Source organism: Phaethon lepturus, unplaced genomic scaffold (genome assembly GCF_000687285.1).
Source record: "Phaethon lepturus isolate BGI_N335 unplaced genomic scaffold, ASM68728v1 scaffold371, whole genome shotgun sequence".
Lineage (NCBI taxonomy): Eukaryota > Metazoa > Chordata > Aves > Phaethontiformes > Phaethontidae > Phaethon > Phaethon lepturus.
In genome coordinates, this window is record NW_010518288.1 from 124,359 (window position 1) to 147,593 (window position 23,235).

General features: G+C 35.5%; 1 protein-coding gene across 1 annotated transcript in view; it reads right to left on the minus strand.

Moving 5' to 3' along the window:
• Positions 1-16,435, minus strand: part of PPFIA2 (protein tyrosine phosphatase, receptor type, f polypeptide (PTPRF), interacting protein (liprin), alpha 2) — a 72,819-nt gene extending 56,384 nt beyond the window's left edge. Inside the window, exons 1-6 of the mRNA XM_010296656.1 lie at positions 16,217-16,435; positions 14,003-14,149; positions 11,962-12,096; positions 2,876-2,959; positions 2,381-2,512; positions 1,356-1,418 (exon numbers count right to left, since the gene is read on the minus strand). Coding sequence (XP_010294958.1) covers positions 1,356-1,418; positions 2,381-2,512; positions 2,876-2,959; positions 11,962-12,096; positions 14,003-14,149; positions 16,217-16,351 — 696 coding nt within the window. The 5' untranslated portion in view covers positions 16,352-16,435. The remainder of the gene's footprint in view (positions 1-1,355; positions 1,419-2,380; positions 2,513-2,875; positions 2,960-11,961; positions 12,097-14,002; positions 14,150-16,216) is intronic.
• Positions 16,436-23,235: the final 6,800 nt, after the last annotated feature.

Sequence of the window (23,235 nt, forward strand, 5' to 3'; positions counted from 1 at the left end):
GGCCTGTTGCGATAGGACATGGGGTAATGGTTTTAAACTAAAAGAGGGCAGATTCAGACTACATCTAAGGTATAAATATTTCCCAATGAGTGTGGTGAAACACTGGCACAGGTTGCCCAGAGAGGTGGTAGATGCCCCATCCCTGGAAACATTCAAGACCAGGTTGGATGGGGCTCTGAGCAACCTGATCTAGTGGAAGATGTCCCTGCTCATTTCAGGGGGGTTGGAATAGATGACCTTCAAAGGTCCCTTCCAACCTAAAGATTCTATGATTCTATGATTCTATGATTCACTTCCACTCTAATGCTATTAAAACAATAAAGTTATGTTGGAGATAACAGTGGAAAAATACCTTATTTACACAGACAAAATTGGTATCCATAATTCAGGTTTAGATTCTCTGGTAGCAAAATGGTAGAAACTTTTGTTTCAATTGACACAGCTTTAGAAATGTCCTTTTTGTTATCTAAGTTGATGGTGAAGTATGATCCTGATTTTAAAACAGCTGAATCACCTTATAACTGTGGTAGTACAGTACAGCACAGAAATTTTATTTATTTAAAGTGCACTACAAGCTCTTTTTTGTGACTTTAATCTTGCTGCCTTTCTATAAAGTTAACTGAAAGTAGATGAATGTAACAATTTATTTGAACAGATATTTCTTTTGTTATTTTCCTCAAAGTTCTTGATTTTGGATATCGTATGATACAATTATATTAGTATTGAATGGAACTATGTTTTTTAAATTCTATAAAATCGCTTTTAAATGGATTTGATAGATTTCAAAAACACTTCTGTGAATCTGAATGCACATACATTTGTCTACTGCAGTCAAAGCAAGCATAACTTCAAATCAAAATCCTAACATTTGGGATTGAAAGAAATATTTATAATTAATTCGATTCACTAAGCAGTATTACAAGTTTACTTGCAATGAACTAAGAAAGGACACTTTCAGATATATTGAGCATAATGTCACTGTTAAGAAGAATTGCATCAAATCTAGCAATTACATTCTTCACTATGAAAGTGTAACGAGTTATGCATAGATCTCCATTAAACAAGATTTTTTTAGAATTGAAACTGATAGAACAAAAATTCCATAGCCAGTGAAATCAATATGAATTTTAATATTGATTTCCTGAGGCTAGGATCTTAACCATTAACTTAGCTCAGAACAACTGTTAGAGACCCTCAAAGGCTAGTTAAGGCACCTGGGTGATTAAAGGAATTATCATTGATACCAGGAAGATTTTACATGCTAGTTAGATAATTAATGTACCATATACATATTTCCAAATAATAAATATGTAACTTTTGATAAAAACAGATAAAATCACAGTATTTTATAGTACCTTGTCATGTAAAGACTCTTCCAGATTTTTCCTGAAACTTTCAGATTCTTGAATCAAAACATTCTAGCAATAAAAAGATGGGGAAAAAAGCAAACAAGAAAGAAATTAGAGATATGTTAAATATCAGATATCACCATATACATGTATCCTTTCTGTACAAGTTAGCAAAGTTCATACCCACTGGACTTTAAAATAAAAATCCTTCAATGCTTCAGTTTGATATATATTACATTTTAAACATTGGAAATAATCCAAACATGTAGGACCATGTTTTTTCAAGAACAGCAAAAACTTTGCATATTCCTTGAACTGAGCAACCGCAACACTCTTACACAACTATTTCTCCCAGGTTGTTCTTTCAGCAGGCCTATTTCTTGCTTCGTACGACATTTTGTTTCAATGATATAAACCAGAAGTACATCCTCTGAGAGGTTCTGAAATGTCCTTCTGAAAGACACTGAAATACTCCCCTCAGATCAAACTGAAGGTGACTAAGCAGAAGAGGGAGGGATTAAGGAGGATGAATATAAAGGTCATGAGATTTGAGTTTTGCAGGCCCACCGTGTCTCACATCATGGAAAATCTGTAAACAACATTCCTTCTTCAAGGGTAAATGCTCCTTCTCTTGTGGTGACAACATTTCACTCTTCCCAGAGGAAGTGAGGTAAAATCAGCAGGTTAAAATACAGGAATGACAGCACATCTGAAACGTTCCTCTGTTCTCATATACTTTCTCTCACTAACTCACACCGTGTTGTGCACTGGTCCTTCACAAGCTCTTTATCACACTCCACGCTGATGAAAAAGGGACTCATAATATTCAGCATATCCAGTTCGCAGTAGTTCTGGAAAGATGCTTGAGTGCACTCTTCAATTAAGAGTTGAATGTGTAAGTTAGACCATATTTGTGGTAATGTTTGGCAATAGAAAATCAGCATGATGCCTCCATCCTGATAAAAGTAGAACATGTTTCATACAGGAGAATCTTTATTAAGCTGAACATTATACTGCTCTTTGCACTGTACCTTTTCTTCAAGTGCTGCCATTCTCTCTTTTAAGTGTAGCTGCAGACGCTCATTGGATTCTGTCAAAAGTCTGTCTACGGTATCTGATAATCTTTTGTTGTGCTCCTCATTCATTTTTTCTCTTTGCCTTGCCTTTAACGTAGAATAGAAGATACAGATTGATAGAGTCCAAAATTAACCAGTACAGACTTGTATCATTAACAAATAAAACAAAAAGTATGGTAACTCTAGCCATTTAAAGAAATTCCACAGGAAATGTAATTAGTTCCTGATTAATGCACATTCATTTTTGTATCAGCACAATACTTTGAACGGTGCAACTAGATGTCAACTAGTATATCATGATGGTTAAGTAAAGCTAGAAGAAACTGCCATCACTGCTATAAATAAAACATTTACCAGGACATAGATTTGTGTGCTGGAGTGCATAATGTAGGGCTATATTGACAAATCAAAAGAAGAAAAGTGCACAGAAGTTGTCTGCAATACACATACTCTTTGCAGTTCCTGATTCTTCTCTTCAAGTTGAGCTTCTAAGTGTCTCATACGTTCCTCGATGTTTCCATGTCTTTCTTCTGCCTTTAAAAAAATAGAAAGAGTCTTTCTGTAATTTAAGTGGCTTTGTAAGTTTTTATATCAGTAAAATTTAAACAAAACATAAAGCAAGCTACTACTAACTGCAAACTTAGTTTTCCGAAAAGAAACTTTTTTTAAACAGGCAGCTGAACAGCATTGCTTGAAATGTGTCAGCTACAAAGGCCTGTTACATCCAAGCATCAGCAAAACATTGGAGTTATTTATGAGCAATGAAATCAGCCAAATGTAACATGCAGACTGTGCATGGTTTGAACACAAACCTGCCATCGTAAAATTGTAAGCTCCTGAAGCACTGAACTGCACGATGGTTGATTATCAATAAAAAAAAAATAAAATAAGTTAAAGAAAATGAAAACAAATCAGATGGATTCTATTTAGCAATAGAAAGTAAAGTCCAGTAGGACTACCTTCCTACGTATGGAGATCATTTCTTGTAGTTTAGCTTCCATAACATATTGATAATCATCAGATGAGGTAGAAGAGGTTGGATCAGACTAACAAGTCAAGGAAAAGGAGAGGGACAAAATTGAAAAATCAGAACTAAAGACACTGACACTGAACAGAACACAGCACAGAATGCTTAAAAGAAAAGTGTGACTGAAAATTTAATACTTTTAACTGACAGATTTTTTAGTGGAATAAACTACACTGATACTTGGTGAATATGATGCAGTTGACGTGGAGAAACTGAAAATAATGGAATGCTAAAAAAGCTATCAACCTACACATGGAGGTTCAAGGTTAGTGATGGCTGGCTGATGACATATTACTACAGAGTGAATTCAAAGCAATACTGTCTAATCTAATGTTGTTGTTTTTTAATTATGGCACACTGAACACCAGAACAGGGCTCTGCAAGGCCAATGTCAGAAAGTTCTTTACAATTCTTCTATCATTTTCTAGGAATGAAAACAATGCATAAATACTAAATTAATGGATTGGTCAGTTAAAGAACTATGCAATGTTATGGTACATTCCCTAATTTCTAGAAAACAGAAAGAACGTCAAAAGAGACAAGGCTCAAGCTTTAGTATTCCATTTTAGAATACACTACATAAGCCCTTTCATCCAAATAAACAATAGAGTTTTCATCCCTTTGAAAGGATCCACCCTGGTGGATCTCTTTGGAAGATCAAGGTCATCAGATAAAAGAAGAACCTATAAATAAAAATTCATTAATAGGAATGAAAAGTCATTACTGAGTATAGAAATGGTAATCCATCCAAAGATTCATTACTGTTTCTGACAGAAGTTGACCTTAATTAGGTCATTTGTTGCAAAACATGAATATTCATGTTATTGTCATATCAAACAAATCTACGTTACCATTCAAAATGAAAAAAAAAAAAAAGCCCTTAAAGAAAGGGAAATGCTATATTGGATTTGTTGCTATGGAAACAGGAATGTGCATAAGGCATATAGACAGTGCTACTGATGACTTTGAGTTGTGAGCTCGCGCTTGTCAAATGCTATTTCACTCTGTCAGATTTACCCTCTCTCAAAAAGAGATTCTGAACTCCATCTTTAGATGAGCAAACTTTAATATGTACAAGATATACTAATTTTACAACTGTATTTTTTTGGTGAGACTCTTTCATACTGTTGTCTACTAATGATTTATCAGAATAATTACAAATAGATACCAAAGTAATTCCAGATGTACACCATAACTTAAAATTACCCATAACTTAAACTCAGGAGTATTATCAGGACCAAAAGATCAGACAGAAAATAAGCCTGTGATCTAGTGATTTATAAATATAAACTGCAAGTTTTGATATGGAGATATCCATATGAGAAAATCCTGCTTTGTTTAAATACAAGAATAATGTTTAACTTTGAAGATCACTACTATTCTTTTCAGAGTAAGTATATTCACAAAATTCAAATTCCTGCAAAATTTAAGGGAAAATCAGTATACTTTGCAACTAAACTCATTTAATAAAATAAGTGCAGTTATTGTTTCTGATCATGAAGCAGGCATACTGTGACTTATTAATTATCTGAAGCTATTTTGCCTATTTATTACAGTTTGAACCAGTGACAATTCCTTTATGATTTTCTTTATCTTATCTTTTAGTTTTACCTATTAGTTTGTTTCAGCACACAAGTGCTAACGCACTGCTTCCACTCCCAATTGGATAAATAGAAAATTAACTGAAAAAGTTAAGTCCCTGTGATTGCGGACAACCAGATCATGCTATCCCTTCCACAAAGTGACCAAGATTTATCCTCCTGTGTAGAAGATAGACTTTTCCCCTTTTTGAGTCCTGGCTGCACTATTGGTTCAAGGCCTTCCTTTAATACATCTCCAAGAGTCAGGAGATTTGAAATCATCAAACCTCTGAGCTGATAATGGAGAAAACTTAAGTAATTCTACCTCTTTTGAAATAATTTTCATTGAGGTAGATATAGAATCCATTGGGGGTATCATCCCACAAAATTAAACTACTTAGAAGCTTCATTAGCTGACTGCAAACTTTAAAAGCCAGTTACTTAATCTTCACTGTTTCTATACACTTAATTGCAGGTTAATGCAAAATATGAAGATAATGAAACTAATATATCTAGGTTCAAAGGAGATCTTATTTAAGTCTTCTTACATGTGGTGCTATGTGTCATAAGCCATCCTTGAGAAGCTGGTCTAGCCAGCTATATATTTTATCCTTATTTTTCAAACTAAAAAATGGGTTTTCAGGCCAAACAATACCATACTTTATTCCTTAGGAGGAAATAGTCTATTCAATGCATAAAATGTTTGTGGTATTAGGTTTAACTTACTTGGAAGAGGAGGAAGAGAAGGAATAAAATTGTCAGAATGATGTATGTTATCTGAATTCTTATATAGAAAACATTCTTGAAAGATCATGATGTTCTCTTAAGATTCTTATAGCCATCTAGTTCTGTTATTTCATAACTTCCTACTGCTTTAATAATCCAGTAAGGTATATGTTTAAGATATATATAAATCTTTTTGCTAGTGTTCAGTTATTTCACTAAGAATATTAAAATGTTGGTATGTACATTCTTGTCAAAAAATCTTCCTGAATGTGGGTGAGAGTACCTGTACTTCATTTTACAGCATAAAAGAAAACAGAGCTGATCTCCACATTCACCTCCCTTTACATTTCTTTGGTAGGATAAAGAGACTTTAAAATTAATTAAAATTCAATATACCTTAGAATCAAAATAAATGTCATTATTATAAAAACACATAAAATGTACTTGCATTTTTTATGTTTCCTTTATCTATGTGCATTTTATTTGTTTGTTCCTAAAGTGTTATTCTGTATTACTCTAAAAGAACCAAATTATTTTGTAACTGAGACATTAAACAATTAGGCTCAACTGCTTGTCTGGCAGAGAACAAGCACAGGTTCACAGCCTTAGTACCTACCCTGGGCTCTAATCCTGTTTAGGGATTTTAACCACTGGTTATTACATGCCAAATACATGAGCAGCCTGTGCAGCAGGGACATGAATCAAAAAGGTATCCTCTGTAAGGGCCAGGGAGATGGAAACACATGTACATACTCCCTTTTTCTCTTACTTGCAGAAACCCACCTGTAGACAGAGCTGCAGTAGGAAAGCGCAGCCCTTCCATCTCCTGGTGTGCCTAGTTGGAACATACTCCCAAAATGAGGGTTTCAACACCTCTCATCGCCCTTTACACTGAGGAAGGCCCCAACCTAGGTCTCAGAAACCCATCCAGAAAAAAAGACCTAGCAATTCAGCTATTCCCTAAGGGATTTCCAAATGCCTCCTGCACAGACTTCTCCAGGCCACTCTGTTAGGATTGACATGCCTGTGGTAGCTACACTTTTTTGTTGTCCATGTGTGTTAGTCAGCCCCAGATATTCCCACAAGAATATGCTCTTTGAGAGACTTGGGAGCCTACCATAAAAACATCAAATGTCTCCATCTCTGCCTTGTGGTTTGAGGCACACGTAGTAATGTTCCCATAGCAGAATTTCAGATACACGTGAAAGAAGGGGCCACTGTGGACTCTGAGGTTCATAAACAGAAGTTAGATTTCTTATGAAAAAAGAATCTAATCTTATCTTAACTTTGCTAAGAGTTAATTGAGTTAAAAAGTTTCTAAAGTGGAACTTGTGTCACTACTTGGCAGACCTTACCCTACATTCTTCTTTTTAATATATGACTTGCATGTCTGTTCACTAGTACCCTGTACAGGAGGATTAGTAAGGCACATGGTGTGGTATTCAGCAATGAGAATTTAAAGCATTTAGCCAGCACATTCAGTTAAAAATAGATTTGTGAAATTGTGCATCTTAGACTGGATATGGACAAAAACTAACAACGTCTGACCCCTATGAGATACCAGAATGAGTCTTGATGCTCACTTTGCACTCTATATGCTATGAAGCAGCAAAGAAATAGCCAGTATAAGCCAGTAATATACAGGAAAATTTTGCTTTGAGGGAATATCGAAGCAGTTTGCATTATTGCTCTCTAACCCTGTTAAAACTCTGCTGCTTGCTCATGCGCCCACAAAAAAAATGTTGTTTTCACATACTCTGTTACTGTTAGCACTGCACATTTTTTAGGTCTTTGCATCTTAGTTGAAAAAAAAGTAATAAATCCAATTTCAGATGCAGAAAGCACCTGTACAGTACAGGTGCTATAATTTTTCTTCCTCATACTGAGCTGCAGGAACAAATCTAGACTTTTCTAAGATACAAGCCAATTTCCACAGTTTTGGGACCTTGACTTTTGAACACCTGCCGTCTCCAGATTTTCTACTGGCTTCTTATGGCAGACATTCCTTTGGCTATCCTTTGAACGAGTGAGTTATTCAAGAAGAAAGAATGCGTTATTAAATGGAGCTATGCATCCGAAGGTGAAAATAGGTGATCATGGTGACTGAATAGCAACAGGTCACAAAGTTATCAGCTACTTGTTCACATGCTCACTTCTAACCTGTTACAAATGTGACAAAATATATTGGCTTAAGTCACCTCTTTTTCTGAAACCCAACCTTTCAGTCACTAGATATTGACACATTCTTTCCTCTCCTTTGTTTCTCCACTACCTTCTACACCTCACAGCTTTAGTAAGCAACTCCTTCTACTTAGCTCTGTCAAACCTGCTTCTTTCGCTTCTTCCTCCTACCAGGACAAAACCTTCAGTGGAAAGGGAAGCACAAGAAGAGGGGTTGTTTGAGAAGACAGTAATGTGTTGTAAATGTGGAGTTTCTCTTCCTTCTTCAGCTAACACATCATCTTCTCTTTCTCCCTTGTTCTCAGAGAGATTTCTGTCTTAACCACATCCATGTCTTGCAGAACTTTTCCCCCCTTTGCATCCTTTCCACTGCAGACCTTCTCCTTTCACTTTCTTGCAGTATCTTCCCTACTTAATGCAAACCAGATCCCCACATTGTCACAAAATAAGCATTTTGTCCCACTTGCCTCTAACTTTCAAGTCACGTTTATTACCTTTAAAATAAGCTGGAGGTGTTACTATGCTAAATGTGGTTTATTACAATTATGGTTTCTCTTCTCCATCTCAGTGCTGCTCTAATGCAGCTAAAAAGCACTGTTGGTATTTCTGGTGACCTGCATACAGGAACGATGGAGTAGAATGCTGACCGCTGCCTTGTGATCAGAGAATTGACATGGTACCTCTGCTGCACAAGCACCCGAGGGGGAGAGTGACTACCAGCTGGAGCGAGTGAATGGAAGCAGGTGGATGCTGGTTGTCTCCACTGGACCCCTCCCCTGAATACATGCAAGGGGAAACAGTGTTTGGCAGGCTAACCATCTGAAGATTCTGGACACTCCAATGTCTGTTCCTTCTGAGGAAAATAAATATCTTACAGGATAAAGAAAGGTTTAGTTAATATTGGAGGGCAGTTCTTTCTACTACCAACTGCCTCTTCTCCAGGGCAGGCAAACAGACCAACACTCTGAGAGTGAGTACAAGGTGGCTCAATGAGTCATGGCAGTCTAAATCTTGGGATACATGCTGAGAGCTGGGCTGCTTGTCATGACCAGACAGATACCAGTGTGACAGCCAGGCAGGACAGCACGGTACCTCGGATGATGCTGTTCCAGGTTAGTCCGCCATAGGCTGACTAACCCTCCAGTTGCTCACCCAATGGGCAGAACACAGTGAAAACACAGCCAAAGAAAGTTCAAATGATTCAGGTAAATTTATGGGTACTTATCTGAGTTCACTGTATAGTCCAAACTTTTGGAAGTTCACTCTTTATGAACTAGCTTGGGCATAGAAAAGTAGCAAAAAACATTCACTAGCCCATACGTATAAAGAAGAAAACCAACTCATTTTAAAAACTGACACCATAGAAGATCTCATTCTACATCCTCCTTTTGCAGAATCCCAACACAGATTTATTATGAGGAAGAGCATAATAAAATGAATGCTATGAGGAAGAGTATAATAAATTGAATGCAGAATTGTAACATGCATATTTTAAACTTGGGGTGGAGATCACATCCAAATCCAGAGCATGTTTGTTCTGTTCTATCTCCACATGTAAATAATTGGTCTTACATTTTACCCACAGTGAAGCAGTCATGGTTTCCAGTTATCCCATACTACTTTCCTTTAAAAAACATGTAAAACATTAGGCTTAACTCACCTCTTTCATATGACTGTAATGTAAGAAGACTGTAACCCCATTAATCTCAGAGAAGCCACATTCATTGAGGTAGTACAGAAGAAAGGAGAATAATTTTTGACTTTTTTGCAGTGCAGAAAGACTAGCTGATTCCGCGGGCTCATCTTTTACTTAGTGTACATGGACATGCAGCCACCATAGCTCAGGCAGGCAGACTTAAGGTAGTCTGAAGCCAGCTAATTTCAGCCCTACTGACAATATGCTTGCTCAACAAAGGCAAAATTAATTAGCCAACTAATTCAACAATTAGCCAACAAATTCAGCCCCTTAGGTAGGTCTTGCAGCTTTCACTGAAGAGCTAGAGCGGTAACAGTACACCAGCTAGCTAGTTTAAAGCTACTTAAATAAGCTGCACTGACTACAGTGTCATCCTTGGTTCCGAGCTACATTTACGCGATCCGTGAAAAGTACTGCACTTTAAACTTCAGAGCTGCCAGACCAGCACTTTAATGAGCTCTACAGTTTGCACAGATGTTGTATACAAGATATCTAAAACACATGCTTATTTGGCCTATTGGACAAATTCTGACATTCTTCTTCATGCCATGTACTCCAAGAAGACACAATTTTAAATAAAATTAATTTCTTCAGTTTTCCATGTGATCACAGAGGAATGAACAGAACAGTCATTACAGTCTAATATACTTCTTAGAGTTTCCTGCTTAGCAAAACCTTGGATAAAGTGAAATGGGGTGGAGCATCAGCTGTGTTCACAGCTCTCTAACCACATCCCATGAAATAATGTAAGAAGACAAACAGAGATGTATACTGCAGCTTTATGGTCACAACAACAACAGTATCTCATGGAAGTCCCTGAGTGCTCTGCATGGCTGAAATGCAATTTCTTCTTACAATATGTGTCATTAATATATGTTCAAGGAAAAATGCAGTTGCAAGAAAAGACATGCTTGAGACTGCAAAATACTTACTGGTGCCTAATTGCTGGAGAAATTATTCAGGAAAAATCCTCTTAAAATAGAAAACAGTATTTTTAAGCTACTGAGGGCATTAGAATATGTGATTATTCGTTGAAACAGAAACAACTGAAAAAAAAAGTTAAAATGCCAAGGGACTGCTCTTATGTGCACCTGAGCTTTTATTAAAATGCAATGATATTTATTTGGTATTTCCTGTAGTTCTCTTTTTGCTGATTCTTCTTTTTTTCCACCATTTTCAGTCTCTCTTTCAGATTCCCACCCATTCATATAAACCTAAAGTGGATAGCACAAAATCTTGATTACTGAATAATGATCTTGCCTTAACAAAATGTAAAAACCCACAACCCAAATCCCCCCAAAGCCTCTTTTTCTTTCTTTCTTTCTACTTAACTAAATTACTTAAAAATCCAACTTTATTAATGAGCTGCTCAGCACTTAAGGCTTCACTATAAATGGAAAAACATGATAACTGAAAAAAATCCGTCAAATTTAAAAATAGCTAGGCACATAAATAGCTAGAAACACTCCTTGGCAATAGAGAAAGGAAAGCTCATATACATCAGAGTGATATGTAATACAATCTCTTAAATGCATTTTTCTTTATTTGTCTGATTTTAAGAGATGAAGAATAAACATATTATCATTATATCTCTTTATGAAGCTGATAATACCTGAGCTACAGTATTAACTACAGGCATACCTGAAAGTGTTAGAGGCTAAACATGAAAACTGCACTACTGAAAATGTATTTTTATCTTCTTATTTTTCTGCAAGAAAGCTGCCATATAATAAATTTATCAGAAAAAACAGTTTGAAGTCCTTTTAGGGTCTCACACTTGTCTTTGCAGATATATGATACAAAGAATCATTCAAAGCAAACTTTGTACTGCAAGTTGTCTTCATTTGTGTTTTACAAATCAACCCAGCTGCCACTAAGATTTGATTTTATAGCCCTTATTGGAATGAAAATAATCGTTGTTTAATATTCATGGTGTATGAAAACGTCCAGAAGAACTAAGTAAGTGTAGGAGTGGGATTTCCCTCCACCCACCTCCCCTTAAATTAGAAACTCTTATACAGTAAAATGAGTATTCCTAGGATAAGTAATACTCACATGTATTGGAAATATATGACTTCCTTGTAAATATACTCTAGGCTAACTTACATATAACTACTTTTCCTGTTACCAAAATGCTAAGAATTACAAACACGGCATTGAGACCATTCCTGGTTAAACTTATCAGGACATACTTATCAGGAAACGTTTTCTTCTTTCAGATCAGCTTGATACTACTTTGGTTTTGTCCTTGAGGTAAGGAATTGGGCTGCGAACCAGCATTAAACAATGGGGTGTCTGAAGTGAACCTATTTTCTCAGGGCAGTACCTTAGTCAGAGCTGCAATTCTCTGAGCCAGTTCAGCCTCCACTTCAGGTAAGGTTTCAGCCTTCCTCATCGTCTGCTGCAGCTTCTGCTCAGCCAGCTCTAGACGCTCTTGCAGCTGTCTGTTTTTGTCTTCCAACTGAAGGCCAAAGATAGATAAACAGGTATTGAAAAAAAAAACCAACAGAATTAAAATTTTCCTTTAGTTTCTGAGGTATTGGGGAAGTGATCAAAACTCACTACATAGGCATAGATACTCCACAACCTGGAAGACCTTATTGGAGAGGTATTAACTCAAGCATGGAACAGTGTAGGCTGCCAGTCTTACTAATGATGAATGATCTGAGGCTCAAGGTTCATATGCAGGTGAAGAAAAGGAGCTGTAAAATAGAACTACTGAAGATGAACAAAAAGCTCCTTGTTGTTTACCCGAGCAAAGTAAAAGCATTGGTGCCAGTAAAATAAGAATTTTCCAAATAGAAATATTGAGTCCATCTCACAGAAGAGTTTATGTATAAGCTAAAATGGGAAAGAGTACAATTCCAAAAGGATAGAATTCCCAGCAAAGTTTCTGAAGAAATTGCCACATGCAATTTTCTGAACAAATGCCTTTCGTATATTAGGAAATGTTAAAACTGACATTTCATTCATCATCATAACCTGGTTGCTATTTGCTTAAGGTTGCAGGGATATAGTTCATTGTGAACCTACAATTAAGTCTTTACAGAGGTGAAATCGATTAATCTGTGATAAACATGAAATATGAACAGGACTTTTGAGAACTGCAGTATTTTCTGGTCTGCTGAGATACACCACAGGATAAAGAATTTTTAATGGTTTGGTAAGTGATTCTTTCCTTCCTGTTCATTCCAGGTAATAGAAGACATAATGAAAAAGATTTTAGATTCTGTTTTAATCCTTCAAAAGCATGAAAAGGTGGACTTTTCACATTACAATGCTGCAAATCAACTTTAAGTATGCCTGTATATATTCTAAGCCTAATGCTATTGATCACTGCTTTGAGGAAGTGGACCTCCGCAGCACAGCGTGACCTACATTGGCAGCAATCAAAACTCAGATGCAGGTACCTTACTTTTCCATTATTGGGTGTTTTTTGGGGGTTTTTTTGGCTAACAATTGAAGATACCTCTTAAAATAGTTGAGGGAAGCTGGAGAGTTTGAGTTCTGATGCTTTAACTTCCCTGAAGAGGTAGTCACTTACATGTATATAAATATGCACAGAGGGATGCGTGCATGTGTGTGTAAATATACCTGCATCCAGTCATAGAAGCAGAGATTATCAGATCATACACACTTATTTCCCATATAGCGTTTTATATTGTTTGAAGACATGATAGATGAAAAAAATAAAGAAGTCTGATACTGTGGAGCAATATTATCTTTTACAGTTTGAATTATATTCATCTCATGTTAGCTTTCAGTTCACATTGTATTCTTCAAATTACAAATCGGTGTTTTCTGTTCATTTTACACTCCAGCTTTTGGAATTACTGTGGAGACAAAGTACCATGACAGAAAGCTGCACAATCATGTTATAATCTTCTTTTTTAAAAAACATATTCAGGGATAATTTAGCTTTGTAAAATTTTATTTACATACTACTAATATGTGAAACAATAAGAATATATTGTATGCAAATTTTGATCTTTCCTGCACGAGGGAGTTTATTTTGGTTATACTATTTTTTTGTTTTCTTTTTTTAATAAAATTCAGAAAATTACATAAGAAGCAAAGATAATCCTGTACTTAGGGTATATGACTATGTGCATTTATGCAAGACACTATCAGAAAACACAGTTATTTTCCAATGTTGAATGTACACATTGGTTTGGTATTCACAGTCAGAGTAGCTGATAGGAAGTAGCTTAGAGCTTCTGAACAACTTAGGGGGTTTTTTAGATTAACTGATCTGTTGATTAAAAATGAACAGATTAACCTAATGGAAACCTTCTCCTGTAGATCTGCTCCCTTTTTGCATTAGTTTTCACGGTGTATGAAGAGAGCAGCTAATGCAGATACTGCACCTGGCGTAGGATGGCTTCCTTGTTTGCCAGTTCATTTTCCAACTTATCGTTCATGTCATGTATGGAGGTGGATTCTCTCTGTGCACTGAGGTAGCGCTTCTCCAGCGTCGTTATTCTTTCTTCCATATCTTCCTTTTGTGCCATTGCCTAACATGACAAAAAACCCATCAAGAACCATGCAATTAAAACGTTACATAATTTTATATATACCACTTTAATTTTCATGCTAACACCAGACAGGGATGTACAGTATGCACAGCAGTAACTTTTCCTTTTTAAAGATAACTTATTTCCTTTGTGATTTTTTGTAACTGTGATATTTAGAGTGGTAGCTGTTGAGTAGAACAAACAGAAACAACCCTCACCTTTGTATAGTTTTCTAGTTCTATATTTTTCAATGCAAAAAGACATAGCAACCACAGCTCACATTTACTTGCTTGCATCTTAAAATACAGCAGGCTTGATCAGAAAATAGAAAAACTGATATATTTACATATAGTAGAAACATAGTGCAGTGAATATGGGGAAAAAACCATATATGAGCATTTCTACTCTTATTCCTGGGTCCTGCTAAAATTTTCTGCTGAAGTACATGTAGCATTCAGCCTGTGACTTGTCCTGAAAATTTAGGAAAACAAATTACCACAATGTTGGATACATAATATAGCCATAATATATGGGTATGTTATCCATATATGTTACGGATAAGGATTTCTTTAAGATCTTGAGCTGTTTATATTCATGTATTACAAGCTGGCCTCACTGAAACTCAATAGCTGTTAATTTAGACAGATTATTCATTAGTCTGTCTATTACAGTGTTTATGTCTCTTCCAATAATTTTACTGAAAGCAGAAAATTTTATTTATTTTAAACTTGTGCCTGACTCTTGAGAAGACTTACATATTGCCACGTTTCACAATGAAATATTTACTGATGAGCATATCTTGCTGTTTGTGTTATATTACGTTATGAAAGTAGTGTTGAAGTGCAATGATTATTTTTCAAGTAAGGCACAATGAAGATATAAATGGATCCAAATAGCTAGTCCTAAAATGGACCATATCCAGGTGATATATAAAAATAGTAATTACGTATGTAATTCATTAAAAACACACAGGGAAAAAAAAATCCAATATTTTATCCAAGTTACACAATACTAAACCACTCTTCTTGTTGCAGGAATTTAATTTTGTGCATTGAGAAGACTCTTTTGTCACAGTCCGAAATAATGAAGACAGGCACTTCCACCTTTACAAACACCTTTCGCAGCAGATTTTGCGCTGACATTTGGTAATTACTCTACATGCAAATGCATTAGTGGCCACTTCACTTAGGAAGCAAAGGGCTGACAGCAAGTAAGCCTGTAGCTGGTGTAATGCGGTATTTAAGCAAGAAACAGCAAAAGAAAGAGGCAGAGTACAAAGATGTGAAGACACTTTGAGGCTGTGTCAGGCATCAGAGGTTCTGAAGGAACATTTCTTCCAGAATACTAGAAATAACAGGTTAAATATATACATACAAATGCCTATATATATATACACATACATAAATCCATATGACAACTATATTGTAGGAAGCAGTGTAACAGAAAGGTAACTACTCTAATTTCAAAATACTAAAATAGATTCTAGAAGCCAACCATCCACATATACTGAGAACATCCACATAAGAGAAGATACTCTGGAGAGTACTAAGGAGCACCACAAATTTAAGAGGAGGAAAGAAAAGGAAAACTGAATTATATTTCCATTTATTGAGAGAAGGGAAAAGCATATGAAGTAATGAAGTTACCACACAAGAGTAAATATTATAATTGATTATATAAATAACACAGTTTTATAAAACAGCCCAGGAGTTTTAAAAATGTGCTTTAAACTATCTACATGACTAGCATTTCTATTAAACAGAGTTTATCTTAAAAACTTGAAATAGCTGAAAACTTGCCAGAATGCACTCTAGTGATCCTAAACCACAAAGGAGTTTGCCTTCCTCCTATTAGAGTTGCACATATACACACCCACTTTTATGAACAGGGTTTTATAAAGAGATTTCTAGTACTATTTCTCAATGTAAATTTTGTGTTTCTTACGTACAAGGGCTTTTATCAGTGCTCAACTTTTGCTGCCCACATTAATTGGCCTCTATAAGTTTGTAGTAGGTATCACAGGAACAACAGTCCAAAAAAATGAGATGAGTGTGGTGAACTCCTTACCTCTCTAATGTCTCTCTGATATTTACTGTTCATTTCTTCTGTTTTAATGAGCTCCTTTCTGGCAGTCTCTGCTTCCTGCTCCACCTCTCCCACCCGGGAAGACAATGCAGCCAAACGCTCCTTCATTTGTGCCATTTCATAGTTTTGCTTTTCCAGTAGTTCCTGAAGTTCAACAACTTGACTGGCTTCATCATTTGAGTCTATGGAGCCATTTGATAGGCGCTGTTAACAGAGAAGTGACATTTATTTTTTAATGTGGACTCTATCTAAGTAATTTCTAAAACAAAGATTATTTTAAAAATTACAAAAGCAACAAAACCACAATAATATTCATGGTAGAGAGATGTAGGTAAAAAAAAAAAATTGCAAAATATTGGTATTTGTTCATATCAAGGGATTCCAGAATGTGACATCACTTAGAGAAGTAAATGTTTGCATTAAGAGCAGAATACTGTACAAAAATACTTTAGTTTGACATTAGGACTACTCAAGTACAAATTGCAACAATACTACTCTTAAAAAGCACCAAATTGCAGGCATACGTCTTTCTTACCTAAACTCACACAGCATTTAACCTTAATCAAAGTCTATTTCATTTGCAAAACAGGCCATGCTGCAGACAGGAAGCAACACTAATAAATCACAAATTCACTGTACCAGAAAGTGTTTAGAGTCTGGGCAGCGTATTGGTTAGGTCTACATTAGAAACAAGCTCTGCTGAAGTAATTTGTGTGCTGCTGAAAGCCCTGGTATGAAGATAGTTCCAAAGACAAAAATCATGAGTCCAGAACTCGTATTGCATTTGGAATATGATCTCAGGAATATGACTTACATTGCAAATAAATGATTTCAGGAAAGAAGCGCATTCACTAGCAGGACTTGCTGGCATTGCCTCATTATAATAGATAGTCATACTGACCTTTTCCAGTAGAGGCCAAGCCATGGTTTCATACAAATTTAGTTACCACATGTCAAAAAAATAGGCAAAAAGAACAGCAAAAATATTTTGATTTTGACCTATAACATGAAAAAATAAAACCAAAGCAGTCCAACCTGTCATTAATTTTCTTGAGTAGGTGCAATTTTATCAGTTAAATTTATATTATGCAGTATGGGAACAAAGTATTTCACTGTAACTGTCATTTTAAATAGGTTATTGACCTCAAAGAGCATTGTACAGGAATATGGGTCCTAAAAGGCGCTTATTGTCCTTCAGATGGTAGGGTGTGTAGCAATGTATATATGAAATATTCCTAGCAAGATCTGAGAGGAAACCAAACTTTCTTTCATTAGCACTTCTGTATTATTTTCAAAATATATTTATACAGAAATCTAACAAATTCAAAGAACGCTTTTCTTAATGGCTTTAACAACATTCTTTCCCCAATCAACCATAAAATGAACCCAGATCAAGACCACCTGCCCCTCTGCAGATCATTGAATAAAATTATTTCACTCTAAAAATTTATTACATCAAATGGTTCCAAAATTGCTTTCTTTATACTAGTGAATTATATTATCTTGACATTTTATATCAGCTACTACTTGCAGGACACCATGGTAAAATGACAGCAATTAAAAAACTTATTTACACTCTGTTTGTTGTTTGGAAAGTGTTCAGTTAATCTACTTGAATCAAAATCCCATTAATATGCAGCAATCACATATGTAAACAAAATAGTACTCAAACAGGATAAAACATTGTAACCATCATAAATTATTCCATTGTGTAAATTTGACATAACTTTTTTATCCATGATAATTATAATCTGGTTTACAATTTTAATCTCATACAATAATTATTTCAGCAGTTGCCACAGATGAACAAATTTTACCTTGCATTGAATTTGCCCTACAACTGTCTAAATAGTAGTACAGGAACTGCTGCAAGGTTATAATAAGCCAAATACCAAATCTGAAAAGCAATAAATGGCATGTGATCATGTATTTTATGTGATATAAACCATGGTGATTTTAAAATTACAAGCTATGATATCTAGGAGTACGTTCACTGGCAGAGAAATTTATTTTTGTTAATACAACTTTTTTCCTTAAGATATTAATAACCCAACCATGTATAAATTAAATGTGAAAGATTTTTTTCCCACTAATTTACGTAATATCTGAGATTTCTGGAAAGAGAAATAAAAATGTATTTAGAATCAATCTCTCACCACTAGACAAATGCTGTGACTGCCAGTTATGCATGCATATATTTTGATTTATGCACATAAACTTCCCTCATAATTCTTTGATGAAGTCTTTGTACAAGCCGCTTTAATTCTACTCATTGTTCACTTTTGCTTTACATTATTCCTGTATTGATATATAGAGCTGGTTGGTATTTAAAATTTCCAAATTATCACAATGTCAACATTTTAATTTTTCTTAGTATGATTAAGATAAAAAAGAGTTTTCTTTAAAAATCCAACTAAAAAATAAAAAAAATCAGGTTAAAATTTGGTATTTTTAGAATTCTGATGCATATTTTTTTTACCTAAATACTTTTTTAACATAAGTTTACCCAGGGCTTTAACTGACATTTTGTCATTTTTATGCCTTGCTATTATTTTATGATATATCCATTATATGGAATAACGACTGCACAAGACCACAGGTAGAAAGTTATTAAGCATTAATTCAAGGAGTAACTGACACAAGAACCTCAGGTTCTCAGGACAGCTTTTACCACTGGCTTTATGGTCATAGTTTCCCCTCTCTCCAAAACAAAAAAAGCTTGAATAAGAATGTGGAAATATGCTATGCCAGTAGAAGCAAAAGGCATCCTGTATATAATGCTGATTCAAACACGTTTTCTGAATTAGTGAAAGGAGCAGGAACCTCCCATGCCCTAGAGTAATTTCCTACAAAATAAGCTAGGGGACAGAACTTCAGCATCTTCTCTTCTTTATTTGTTTTTAATTTGGAATTTTTTTTAAATCTGGTTGAATTTTTTGTGATGAAATATTTCCTGGTACTCGAAGAGTTTTCTGTTGATGATGTTGTGTATTAATCATAATCCATTTGTAAATAAACAATTAGTTGAATGCTTCTAATAATGAAAGCCAAGTTTTGAATAGATCTGTGTGAATTATTACCTGAAGCACTAAGGGAAATTTTCTGAAAAGAGAATGCATAAAAGAAGTTTCAAAGTAGACATTCTTAACTGTCATATCCCTACACTACTCAAAATCCCCAATATATGCAAGAAATAGTGTGCAATTAGTACAGAAAGGGGGGAAAAAATAAAGCACTGAAAGTAAGCTGAAACAACTGTGAAGTCTTTAAAGGAGGGAAGGAACATTAAAGAAAATATTCTAACCAGTTGAAACATTCTAGCAGAGAAAACAGAAAATGTACATGCTCCCCAGATCTGGCGTACAAGTTAGTCACCCAGATAAAGTCTTCAACAAATTTCATGATGCTGTCTATCAAATGTGGTCATGAATAAGCTACCTATGGAAACATTCCTTAATTTCAAGTTTCACATAAAAGTATCTACTAGCAATGTTTATTTTTTCTTGAAAAAAGAAATGTGGCAAATAGTTCATGTGCACCAATGCTTCACTTTTTTTACTAACTAGTTTATCCAGTTAAAGACAATCCATCTGTTTCTATCACATTTACTTACTTAGACCACAGTGCTGCAGAAATGGTATCATCGTATCTTCTTGATTACATCTTTTTTGCTTTCAACAGCGACAGCAGGTACACACAGCTGCAATGTGTGGGTCTCTGCCCTCCCCCCATTCCCCCTCCGGGGGGTTTTCTCAGCCAGGTGAGAAATCTGGTTGGCATCAACCTGGAAGACCTAACACAACCTCAGGCGTCTTTGCTTGGGCTAGTTCAGAGCAAACAAAGGTAAATGAGCAACTACATCTGTACCCAGCAATGTAGCACTCGCTTGCCTCATCACTGGGAAGAATGGGGGAAAGAGCAAGAGGAAGGCCTGCTGTGAGTTTTTGGAGGTGGTTTTTTTTTTTTTTGCAATATATCACCGTATACCACCAGATAAATAATTGAGAAATCACAGTCCATACTAAGGGTTTCAGAGATACTCTTACTTCATAAAGAAAGCTTTTACACTCGTCCAAATACAGCAAAATGAGCTAGGAGGAGAAGCAGAAAGGAGATGAAACACTCGTCAAGTAAATCTGATGAGAGTGAGGGTACTAACTACAACAGAGGCAGCATACCGCAGAGGAAATCAAAGTTCAGAAAATACCCTGTAGGACTGAGTGCCATAAAGGGTAATACTGATTGAAAAAGAAAGGTCTAGGGGAAAAAATCTTTGAATTGCTTACGATCTGTGGAAACGGAGGAGGGAAATAAATGTTCATGTTCCCTACAGCTGAACAGTATGAAAAGGGAACCAACATCCCTGGTGTCAGATTTTCTTTCTTTCAAGATCCAAAAAGCACAGCAGTAAGGCAATCTGCTGCTTGTATAGGAGTGTCAGCAGGGAGAGGAACAGCAAATTGGAGCGTTACACATAACAATAAATCCCCCCTAGACTGTTGCTTCTCTCCCCTATTCTCTCTGCCATGAAATAATAAAAGGAAAACCATCTGCAGACTGGTTTACTAGTGAAAAACAAGAACAATGGTAAAAGAAACACCAGGAGAAAGTGTAAAAAAAGACTAACACAGAATATTGTAGCCTCTGTTAATCAATTTCACATTGCCCTTTCAATTAAGCCTTGGCAATAACACTGAGTGCAACCTAAGCACAGGTACACTTAAGTTTATATATACATACATACACACATATAAATAAAAGACACCAGACTACGGCATTTAGCAAAGAAATTGTAAAATTGTCCCAGGCTGTTGATTGCAATGTACTTCATTTTGTTTTGTAGAAAAAACCTTACATTCAAGTACATATGTGGCAAAATATGCCTAGGAACCTAATTTTATAAAGGCAAACCCCAAGAACAGTAAAAAGGACCTTCAAGTGATATTTTCTCTCCACTTGTAAAACATCTGATACAGATATGTCTGGTCTAAATACTATCAACCAGTAATTAATTATGTATTTTGTGCTAGAATTTAACCTCAGAGAGTGGTGAGAAGGAACAAAAGACTATCTCACAGGGTTACCTCTAGAACTCCTCATCAGTGCCTCTCAGTTTGTTGCAGTACAAGCGCAGGTGATTCATGATGCCCACGGGCATAAGCATTTCCATGCCTGAGGACTAAATTAAGGTCTGTCTAACCACCTTTGAATAATTGAAAGTAATCTTAAAATTCAGAAGTCTGGTCTTTTAGGATTCCTAGAACAAACTAGTATTTTTATGATGTATGCACTGGGTTCTTTTTGGTGTTTTGTTTGTTTGTTTGGTGTTTTTTTGGGGGGGGGAGGGGGTTAAACCCTTCAAGTGTGTGTCTTATGTCTACTCTTTACTAAGACACTCTCTATATTATTTTTTAAAGGAGTACTGTCAAGTTAATTGCACCATAAATCCATAGAGTCAAAACTGAAGTCCTCATCATGTTCTCAGTATAATGTCACTGTGGTTTCTGAGAGTTCATGCTGAACAAATTTCTCTCAGGCTTTTCTCCTAATGTTGAAGGCAACTGCCTGTGTTAGTTAGGCTGGCTACCTTTGGCAAATAGCATAACCCAGAAGACTTATGATGCTATGTTACACTAGATTTGTATCAGAATTGAGTTATCTTTAAACCTGAATGATTTCATTAAAAACACCCTTTTGATTATACATATTTTTCTTGACATGCAATACAAAATCTAACATTAAGATGGCTTTTCAACAGTCTGCATAGAGTAAGTTCTATTTGCTAACTATGTGAAAGTTCATTTGCCCATATAAATATTGTAAATATATATAAGCTAATAACAGATGTTTATGCAAGTTCTCTCTGAACATTATACCATGCCCAACCAGGGCATTTTATTTTTGCTTTTTCTGCCAGTATGAAGTTGGACAGGAAAGCAATGATCCAAAGCATACATAAAAATAAAGCAATAGATACAAGCTAAGGTTCAGCAAGGAATTGTTTTCAGAAAACACACAGTATTTATAAAAGGCTATAAAAATAAGACAGAATTGTTTCTAAATAGCAGAATGGAATTGCTGCAGAAGCTCTTGGAGACTGGAATATACTGTTACCTGCCTCCAGATATGACATATCCTCATACATGCCATAAGCCTGTGACCCTAACACTCATGGTGACTGGACTTCAAGATATCCATGTTATTCTAGGAGGGCATTTCAACCGAAAGAAACATCACTGACTCACTTCATTTTGTGAGACTTCTCCCTTCATCTTCTACTAAAGGCTGGTGCCAGCTCTTGCTCTATAGCTGTCTTTTGGTCAGTCAGCTGCTGCTATGGCAGCTGAGATATGAAAGCTTTCCTGTACTTCATATAAAATAGATAGAATTTCGATGGCATAAATCACTTCAGAAATATTTTGGTAATACAACATGATCAGTAGTACTACCAATTCTAAAACCTAAGTTATGTTTAGACTCTCTTTGAACCAAGATAATTCCTATGAATAATACATATATAGAAAATTCAACATGAGGAAGAATGGGAAAGAAATGCCATATAGAGTTCAAAAGCAGGTGTGGTTTTGTGGTTGGTTTTTTTTGGTTTTGTTTTGTTTTTTGTTTTTTGTTTTTTTTTAAGCTTTTAAAACAGTTAGGCAGAGAAATTGGAAAATTTTGTCCCAAATCCCAGGGGAAAAATAGATTATTTTCAGCTGGTAGTGGTGGTGATGTTCCTTCCCACTTAGAAAAGCTGGCCATGAAGTCCAGATCATCGGGGGGAGACAGAAATAGTGTATATTTCTCAGGTCAAATAAACCTGTCTGACTTTGGTAGTATAGAAATACTAAAACAAAAGTAAAATAATTACCAAAGGAAGCTAAATTATACACATCACCTGACTTTATGAAAGTAAGAGTAAAATTTAATGCTGCAAAAAGCAATGTTTACTGATGCTGTTTGAGATGTAAGAATACATGAATAACAAGTTACTAGAAGATGCT